Source organism: Parus major, chromosome Z (genome assembly GCF_001522545.3).
Source record: "Parus major isolate Abel chromosome Z, Parus_major1.1, whole genome shotgun sequence".
Lineage (NCBI taxonomy): Eukaryota > Metazoa > Chordata > Aves > Passeriformes > Paridae > Parus > Parus major.
This window is the reverse complement of record NC_031799.1, coordinates 8,785,372-8,795,463: the sequence shown is the minus strand read 5'-3', so window position 1 is coordinate 8,795,463 and position 10,092 is coordinate 8,785,372. Positions and strand designations below refer to the sequence as shown.

Sequence of the window (10,092 nt, the reverse complement as noted above, 5' to 3'; positions counted from 1 at the left end):
GAACCGCTTGGGGGGTGGGGGAAAAGGGCCACGTGGGTTTGCTTCCCGGGGGGAGCCCCACTGGAGGTTTTCTCCCAAACCTGCCCTAAACCAGGACACCCCCTGACCTTGTCCTGCAAAGAAAACAAGAGACAGAGAAACAACACCTGTAAGGCTGTTTTCTGTCTTTGAGAATTGTTTTGAATCCTCCTTATGAATTCTCAGGCTACTTTCTCAGGCTGGACTGAGAGAGCTATGTGGCCTGTAATTTCTACAGGCTCTCTGTTTCAGAGTTAGCATCCACAATGCCCCCACTGAGCACAGCTCTGTCTCTGCCTAGGACAGCTCTGCATCACCGTCCCCTGATGGATGGCATTGTTCCTCCCCCAGGTCCTTCCCGTGCAGCCTCCTGTCCCAGTGCCAAGGGCTGAGCCAGCTGTGCACTATGAGGACCCCTTCATTCCCCTCTGCTCCAGCTCCTGCAGGTGCACAAGGTGTCCCCAGGTCCCTTATCCAGAGGCCAGCAGGGGAACAAGCAGACCTGTGCATTCCAGGGTGGCACTGGGAGGCACAGCAAAGATAATGGAACTTCCATGGGCACCTGGGTGGCAGCCTCAGATCCTGCCCCTGGCCTGGGAGCCCCAGACTTGGCCTGCTCAGGAACCACTGCAGGAGATTTCAGCTTGGCCGTCTGGTTCTACCTGGTCTGTTGTCTCCTGCCTGGGTTGTCCTCTTCAGCAGTTTGCACAGGCAGCACAGCCCCAAGGAGGGTGAAGGTAGCAGGGAGACATGGGAGAGCTTCTGCAGCCTCACTTACCCATACACAGGACATCCTTCTCAATGAGTGTCCAGGCACCTGTGCTGTTCCTGCCCCACCAGGCACCCACATAGACTGATTTTCCAGAGTTCATTCGGTGGAATTCCTTTGTACATTTGACCTTAGGGAAGGAGGGCTCAAGATCTTTGGGGCAGGTCAGTGTCAGTTCTTCATTCTGTAGGTATTCAGTTTCGTTCTCTGAAAACTGAAGTCTTGAATCCCACTGAGGTTTTGGGCATTTTTCTGTCAGGGGGAAAGTGTGAGAGTCCTTCTCAGTGAGGGAATGCTCAGGCAGGAGAGGGACCAAGGCTTTTCCATGATGAACTGTGGTACATGTCAGCATTCTACACCGTGAGGAAACCCAAGAGCAGAAAAAGAGCATGTGCCTGGGCAAGGAGGTGATGCAGGACACTGGGAGAGAGGTGAAAGCTGAGGCATAGGACCTGTCCTCCTCCAACTTCCCCATGACATACAACTCAGGAATAGATAGGGAAGAGATACAGGGACAGAGAAAACCTGTCCCACACTGAAAGCTTCTAACCCTCTCCATCTTGGAGACTGCTTGCAACTGGGACCCGACTGAGCTGTGCCCAAGGTGTATCAGATTTGGCAGCATGCCCAGGTCCCCTCCACAGCGAGAAGTGCATGTTGCAGGGGAGACCTACTGGTTCCCAACTTACCCATTGCACAGGTCAGGTTCTCTGCCAACCTTGACCATGTTCCCTGAATGTCCAACACATCCCAAGCATCCTTCCAGTTTGCACATCTGATCACAGCAAGGGGAGAAGTGTCATTCATAAAGCAGCTCAATGTCACCTCTTCCTTGACCCAGTAAAAACTCTGGTTTGGGCTAAACTGGAGCTGTGAGTCCCACTGGGGCTGCTGGCATCTCTCTGCACAGAGGAGAGGAGAAGGAGCACATGTAAGCAGGATGGGAAGAGGTCTTCTGGGATATCTTTTGCTCTGATTTTGACAGGGCCCATCTCCTTTGGTTACTACATGCAACTCCTGATCCCTCTCTTGCAGCCTAGAACTGAGTTATTGGTGGCAGCAGACCACCCAAGAGCAGTCCCATCCATGCCTACTGCACTCTTGCAGGCTTCCCGACTCAGGCTCCATTTGGACAAAGCTGGACAGAATTCCTCCCCAGTCTTCACACAGAGCTCCATCCCCTCCCACCACCTTGGCCATACACCCCATCATTGTTTGAAGGCACAGGGCTTACAGTAGCCCCCCAGTGCAGGAACTCTCGTTCCTGCCTTTGAACCCCTCCCAGGAGCACAGAGCCCAGCAGGTGCCTACAGCAAGGTGCTGAGACAAAAAGAGCATTGTCACTGCCAGGACATGAGGAAAGCCAAGGCGTCCAGGTCTCCCATGCCTGCACTGTCATGTGCATGACCAGGTCACAGAGGGTCTGTCACCAGCTCAGGACCCTGGGTCAGGGTGGTGCAGGGCTGTGCTTACCTTTGCAGGTGGCATTCTCATTCCACAGGATCTCGGCCCCTCTGGAAATGCATTGGATCTGTGGGACAGATGGCGCAAACTTCCCAAGAAGCTTCCCAGCACAGCTGAGCTGCACCACTTCATTCAAGGCATAGCCATTGTCCTTTCTTGGGTTAAACCTTAGCTTGCGGTCCCAGTGAGAGGGAAGTTTACATTTTCCTGTGTGCAAAGACCAGGAGGCAGAGCCTGAGGGTCACTGGGCTCCAACAGCATCCTTGAGGATGAGGGTGTTCCATGCAGAGGGGTGCCAGTGCCCCTCTCTTCAGAGGGGCGGCAGAGATGGCACCTCCCAGGATGGGCTCCATCCCCCGGATGCTTTATCCCTCCTCACAGCCTCAGGGCAGTGCAGGAGGGTTATCCACAGGCCCTCCTGCCCACCCACTGCTGCAGAGGCACCCCAGCCAGAGGGATCCAGCAGCCTGGGGGATGCTGCTCTCTCCCACAAATACAGGGGCTGTGGAAGCGCACCAGAGTGTCTGCTGGCACCACTCATCAGCATTCCTGTCAATCTGCTGGACACGATCTGCTCACACCCACACGGACTCTTGTTTGTGGCAAAATCCCACTCAAGTTGCCACTTTGCTTTTGGTCTGGATGTTACACTTGTTATTTCCTCTTCTCCATCCCTCTCGCAAAACGTCTGCTGGCTCCTAGGAGCAGATACCTCCCATCCCATACACCTCCCACCCTCACCCAAGACGAGTGACACCCCCTCATCTGAGCTGGCAGGAGGGGCTTGGCAGGGACTCCATGTAGGTATTTCACCAGCTGCACCTTTGGTTGTGTTTTGCAACATGAGAAATTGATTGAAGTAAATCTCCATATTCGTTTTCACTAAATTCTAGACAGGAGTGCTGCTGGCTGTCCTCATGGCCCGAATTTGGGTCTTTACCCTCTGATCAGAATCCACATAGGAATTTTAATTATCTTTGAGTGTTCCTCTACCATAAAAATTTAGATGTAGCTACCCAAACTTTGTCCAGAGTTACCAGGATGCAGTCAGGCAGGCACAGAGAGTTTGCACCAATTCCTACAACACCTGAGTTGCATCAGGACTCCCCAGGAAACCAGGAGTGCTCTGCATACCTCATGCAATAGTGGACCACAGCACCTGCACCACCCCAGACAGAATGAAGTCCCTGACAAATAAGTGGGGAAAAAAATACTCCCAGACTGGCAATTGAGCAACAAGCACTTCAGTCAGGTGAGAGCTACTCATTAAATAATTTCTCATGTTTTAATTTGCATTTCAGGGCCCCAAATTGTGCCTGTATGAAGATTATTCACTGATAGGTATTTCTTTGACCCTAGAGTTCTTCCTTGTACTGAAAGGTGCTACTTCTGCAGAAATGAAACTAGGAATATTTAGAATTATGCTAATTATTGTTTACAGGCACTTAAGATTCATTCAGTCTTTCATAAAAGCATAAAATGGCTTGGGCTGGAAGGAAGATCCCTTAGTTCCAGCCCTCCTGTCATGCACAGGGACACCTTCCACTACACCAGGTTGCCCAAAGCCATCCACAGTCTGAACACCTTTTTGAACACTTTCAGGGATGTGGCATCCACAGCTTCTCTGGGCATCCCGTGCCAGGGGACATCAAAATATTGTGAGTGTGACCATCCAGCTAACTCCTCCCCCCTGACTGGTCCATCCATCAGATCCACACCTTCAAAGTCTGGAGATAAGGATGTCATGCAAGATGGTGTCAAATGCCTTGCACAAGTCCAGGTGGATTATGTCAGTCACTCCTCCCTTATCCACAAACACTGTCACTCCACCATGGAAGGCAAACAAATTACTCAGATATGATTTGCTCTTTGTGAAGCCATCACAAATAATTTCCATGTACCTTAGAATAGTTTCCAGCAGGAACTGCTCCATGATCTTGTCCCTCACCAAAGGGAGACTGACTGGCCTGTAGTTCCCTGGGTCTCCCTCATTTCCCCTTTTTAAAAAGGGGGTTGTGCTTCCCCTTTTACAGTCAGTGGGAGCTTTGCTGGAAGTTGCCTGCTACAACTTCTCAGCTATGATGGGTAATGTCTTTGCCTCTTCCTCCACCCTCAGGACCACACATGCATCTCACCAGGACCCATGGATTAGTGCACCTTCAGGTACCTCAAATGGTCTCAAATCTGTTTTTTTCCTACAGCAGGATAGTCTTTATTCTGCCCATCCCTGCCTTTGCCCCCTGTAACTCAGGTTACTTTTCCTTGGTTTTGGGCACAAGAAAATTGGTGCTGTGTAAGATTCCTGGGCTGGAATCCCTGTGAAGGGATTGCATGAGCTCAGCTGGCATAACAGCCACTTATTTCTGACTAGGCTGTCCACCTTCACCAGGACTCCAGCAAATCATTTCTCTTAGACCTGGGCATTTATCAGACTTAATCCTTTGCCAGTAACATCAGCCTCTTCTCTGTTATCTTTTTTTTTCAGGTGAAAAGGCCTCCACAGATGTGCAGACTTGCTCCAAGGTCTCCTCAGTGTTCCTGTCAGTGTCTGCTGAGCTGGAATGGTGGGATGCTGCTGGGATGCAGCACAGATTCCAGAGCAGCCTCAGGCAAGGGTGGACACATGAAACGTGCTTCTGCAAAGACCACACGTGTGCCAGAAGTGTGTCAGTGGCCACATCTGTCCTTTGGACACAAAGACTACACAGGAGAGCAGTCCTTCAGGCAAACCCTCTTGCTCCCTCTTTCTTCTTCTCTGCTTGCAGGGCTCCCTGCAAGCAGCAGGGGGATTTCTGTCCTCTGCGACTCATCCTTTCCTTCCCAAGCTCTCTGAGCTGATGCCATGTGTTTCCTGAGAGGAGCTAAGAAGAGCAGCCACTGTTTACCACTGTTTTTCCAGTTGCACTGGAGAGTTGCACTGCAAGCCACAAACAGCATCTCTCTGAATTTGGGAATGGAGGTGATTGTTTGCCCCCAGATTTTAATTCCTCACAGGCTCTCCTGCACCCTTTGCCCTGCCAAATGTGCCCCTGTTGTGCTCCGGGGCAGCCAGAGGCAGATTCAGCACCCAGATCCAAGCTGGGCATGGACCATGCTGAGCAGAGCCCAGGGGCTGGGTGGGAGAGATCAGAAAAGGCAGGCAGAGCCCACAGCTCATTCCCATACTCAAAGAATCCAGTGACTGGAGTACCACTACAGGGGAATGCACCAGCATCAGAATCCTGGGAGTTATCCTGTTATCCTGGGAGTTAAGAGTGCCTGTCAGAGGGATGGGTATGGCAAAAAAAGCTTGCTTGCCTTGCAGAGGGACAGTGTACACCAGCAGGACAGCCTGGGGGACTGCCAAAGCCTATTTGCCACCTGCACACAGAGTACCCTGCCAGCAGTGCCCAAATATCACAGCCCCTTCAGGGCTTGCCTCCTGCCCACATTCCTGAGGCTGCAGTGAACTCCGTGTCACAGCACTGGCACCATCTGCATCCAGGCATCTGCAGCTGCTCAGAGTCCCTCCTGGTGGCATTTCTGATGATTGTCTGACAGTAAAGCCTAGAAAGCTCTGCTTCTCTGCAAAATGGGGAAGAGAAGACACTTTCAGTCCATGCCTGTTTTTTGTCTCAAGAACATTGCTGATTACAATCCAACTCAGCCTCACATCTGCAGTAAGTCCAAGCCTGTCAGGAATGCAATTAGCACTTGAGGCTTGTTGGGAGAAATCAATCCATGGCTGCTGGGTGCAGTCAAGATGCACGGGCTGGGAGGGACACCACTGTGCTCACCCTCCTTATACGCCTTTCCATATCCATTCCATAAAAATTGCCAGGGGAAAAGGGCACCTTGGAGCAAAAGAGCTCATGCTCTCACCCAGGGTGGCTTTTTCTGTGCTTTGGAGGTGTCCATGGGACCTCCACTGGAGAAATGGAACACCCCACTTGTGCAAAGCAGTCAGATGTATTAGGGGGCTGGCACCCTGATGGAGAAAAAAGAGTACTCAGACAGAAAGGGGGAAGAAACACTCAGCTTCCAGCCTTGTAGGGATTAACAGCAGGTGGGAGAGTAATGGAACAGTTCTCAGACACTGTTTTTACCCTGAACAGTGGTATGCAGAGAGCCGCCCACAGGCTCACTGCCCCAGCTAGAGGAAGGAGGCTGAGTCAAGCGAAATTTCAGCAAGGAAAATATGGTGTAGATATGACCAAATAGGCACCTTTTGTAGCATGCAATGTGTGCTCACTGTGAAATGGGAAATACTGAATGCCTAAAACAGGAGTGGTAACAAAAGGTTATTTCTTTTTTTGCCTCCTAAAGGCAGATATTTACTGTTTTGGTTTTTTCCTAGTTGATGCTATTAAATTAATACCCTCCTCGCTGATATTGCTATTGCCCATGAATATAGAAAGTCTTTTTCAGAAATATCTGGATTGCCTGTCCCTGCTGCAAGGAGCTGTGAGCCTGGCAGGCTAAACAAAACCCCAGTATGGGCCAGAAGGGGAGGGCCAGGAGAAAGGAGAAACAGCTATGCTGGTAATTCAGGTCAGACTCCTGGGTTCAGCCCTTTGCTTAACAGCAAAAGGTGTCCCTTCTTACACTATATTATCTCACACACAAAGAATAAAGGACAAGGTGAAATCTAAGAAGCAGTAGGCGAAGTTCAACCCTTTTGGCAGGGCAGCTCAGCAGCTGAGAGAGGTGACAGCAAAGTGCACTGCAGTCTTGCTGTGTTTGATGCCATGTGATTGCTGAGAGGAGCTAAGAAAAGCAATCACTCCTTCCACCAGTGGAGAGTTGTATTGCAAGGTACTGGGAACACAAACATGGGCCTTAGAGTATCTCTCTACTCCTCACTAGCAACCAAAGCTGCTGAGTGGGTCTTTAAGAGTGGTGGAGCACAGAGACCTTGGTGAAGCTCTGCTTGGAAGTCATGGCAGGGAAAGGGGGTGGCAAAACAAGTCACTGAACAAGGCATTGTGAGAAGAGCTGGGACGTGGTGGCACTTTAATCTGTAGTGGTCCACCAGGTGCTAAAGGACATCTGACACCTGTCTAAGAGCAGGAGGCAAAATTCGTGTTTCCTGAATCTGTGCTCTGGTGATGGGAAGTGGAAGCATGGTGGAGCACACAGGTCACCACCCCTAGGGTGTCAAGCCCCAGGCACTCCTTTGCAGTATTTCTTAGCACTCATGTTCCCCACAGGGTCTACTCTAGGCACTGTTCGGAATTCAGCTGAGACAAAACCTTTCAGATTGGTTGTGGCTTAGTTTTAGCTACCAGCCTCCCACCCCCTGGTCATTGCAGCTGTGCTCCTTGTTAAAACTTCTTGTCAGATGCCACTAGATCACTACACAGTGTCAAGCAAGGCTGATGAAAATGGGGTCAGGGCCAGATTGGATCCCAGACCCTTCCTTTGCATAGAAAACATGCCCTAGAAGCTTCTCCACCTGCCTTCCAGGTGCACTGGGACTGTAAGGTGTGGAGAGTTTTGTATAAGTATGGCATTTCAGGGAGGAAAAACGCCCTGTGAGAGCAGCACAGCAAGACAATAAGATGACAATAGGACAACGACACAACACACCCTGCTCAGTGCACGGTGTTCCCGTGATGGGGAGAGCAGAGCAGCAGGGCCAACCACATCCTGTGCCTGTGGCTGCACTGATGTTCCCTGCACTGCTCTCTGTGGCACTGTGCACACCAGGGGTGTGGGATATGCTCATGGATCCCACCCTACTGTTCCCTCTGTCTGTCCAACAGCTTTATCCTGTCCCACTGTCCCACTGCCGCTGTCAGCCCACTCCACCCTAGCAGGGATGGGAGAGACCCTCCTGCTTCATTCGGGCCATCTTCCTTGCCCTGTCCCTCTGCAGGAGAAGGACCCTGACCCATCAGGTTGGACCTCAGCAGAGGTGCCAGGATGGGATGAGCCCACATGCTGAGGATGCAGGCAGGGCTGCTCACAGTGCTGGGTGCGGCCACCACATGTTTTTGTCTTGGTTCCTCTTTTCACAGTCACCAAGGTGCAAACTCAGCAATATCATCTCTGTCCCAGGCAGCCCCAGACTCCTCTGGGGATGGCTGGGTGACTGAGATCTGCAGAGTGTGACAAGAGTCTGCAGGCCTACAGGTCCCTGTTGTATCCCACTGTACATAACACAGACAGATCCTGGTCTTAGTGTGTACCTGGAAACCTGGAAACCTTTACTAACAGTAAAGCTACACAACGCTTGGACATGGTTGCACATGTTGGCCTAGGAGAACAGCTTCAGCAGGGATCTGGGCAATGAAAAGACACTCTGGGCAGGAGAATATACTCTGTTAGAGAGTAGCCCATTTTTTTTGTATGGCAGTGTGCTGTGCTTACACTCCCTGCAACCACACAGACATATTTTCCCTGGAAACAGGGTCCTGTGACACCTCTCACATAGCACAGACCCTGATGTCACTTCACATTAGCAATTAAAGTTTCTGATCCCATTCCCTGTGCTCTGTCACAGCCACTAGATCAGCTGTTTTCTATAGCCTGCATCCAGCCAGATACAACACCACAGTGGACTGGGATGACATGATTAGATATTAGTTTAATTATTTTTATCACCTAGCTCCAAAAACATTAGTTTAGAGAAATACTCCAATTCAGACAGATCCAGAACAATGCAAGGTCACAGTTCCTGGACCCACAGCTCAATTGACAGTCAGTGCAGCCTCCTGGGAGGACAGATAACATGTGAGCCTGCAAATTCCCACTGACTCTGCTGGCATCAAAGTATGCAGACAGTGTAGGAAGAGCCTGGGGGTGCCCTCCTCCTTCCAGCACCCAGGAAGTCCATTAAAGAGCAATCCCAGAATGTTATAACTCCTGCCCCAGGCTCTCCTGGACACGCAGGGGCTCAGCTCATGCCTCCCCAGGTGTTTGCTGGCTACTCATCGTCTCTGTGGTGAGGACATGGCACCCTGACACTGTGCAAGGACAGATGGACAACTTGTATTTCCAGCTCCATGGAGGAACACTCCAGACTCTGCAGAGGTTTCCTCAGCACCCCAAGCTTTGCTGCTCTCCATCTGCAAACAGAAATCTGCCTAACCACAACCCAGCTGGTGGACTCGGGCCCCAGTGTGGATGAAAGACCTCTCTGATGCAAATGCTGTGTCCTGCATGCCATAAAGTTGCACAGCAGCTCTGCAAAAGGGGAACAGTAAAACCTGCTCTTGGGGGCAGAGGAGGGAGCATTGCTTACCTCTTTCCTGGGGTTTTCTATAATTGTTGGGATAGGACTTACCATGATTTAGTGCTGCCAGCAGAGGTGTGAGGAGCAGGAGAAACATCCATTGCAGGGCCATGTTTGCCTATGTTCCCAGCGCAGGTTTGAGGTCTCAGCTACACCAGCTGCCTCACTGCACAGCCGCCTGATTGTGAGTGGTGCAAGCATGGAAAGGAAACAGGCACGCAGAGAAATCACATATGGTGCAAGAGGCTTCCTCATTGGAGAGGGAAACTCCGCCAGTGTCAGTGCTGCCTTCTTTCTCTTTCAGCTCCATTACCCTTTTGCAACCTTGCTGTCTCTAATTTCTTGTCTAAAACCCCAGATTTTAGGTCTCCTGTCAGGACCAGATATTAACCCAGCTGGGTTACCTCTTCTCCCAGCACAGATTTCAGAAGGACTCATGAGGTGTTCTGGTTCATGACTGGGCTTTAGCAGGAAGATGTGGCTTCCATGCTCACACAGAAAGTCAAGCAGTGACTACATCAGGACAGTCCTCACCTTGTTACTGCCTTGGTAAGGAGTGTGATAAAACAGACTTCTGAAGGACACGGGTGATCTTAGTTACCTGGCAGTGTGTGCCATGGATGGG

At 50.9% G+C, this 10,092-nt stretch overlaps 1 protein-coding gene across 2 annotated transcripts in view; it reads right to left on the bottom strand.

Moving 5' to 3' along the window:
• LOC107198366 (receptor-type tyrosine-protein phosphatase kappa-like) overlaps window positions 1-9,652 on the bottom strand; it is a 26,690-nt gene extending 17,038 nt beyond the window's left edge. For both annotated transcript variants that reach the window (XR_004500512.1, XM_015615331.2), the window contains exons 1-4: window positions 9,519-9,652; window positions 2,261-2,458; window positions 1,477-1,689; window positions 797-1,039 (exon numbers count right to left, since the gene is read on the bottom strand). Coding sequence is in view for 1 of the 2 variants with exons in the window: in XM_015615331.2 (XP_015470817.1) it covers window positions 797-1,039; window positions 1,477-1,689; window positions 2,261-2,458; window positions 9,519-9,579 (715 nt within the window). In the remaining variant the exon portion in view is untranslated. The remainder of the gene's footprint in view (window positions 1-796; window positions 1,040-1,476; window positions 1,690-2,260; window positions 2,459-9,518) is intronic.
• Between the last annotated feature and the right edge of the window lie 440 nt (window positions 9,653-10,092).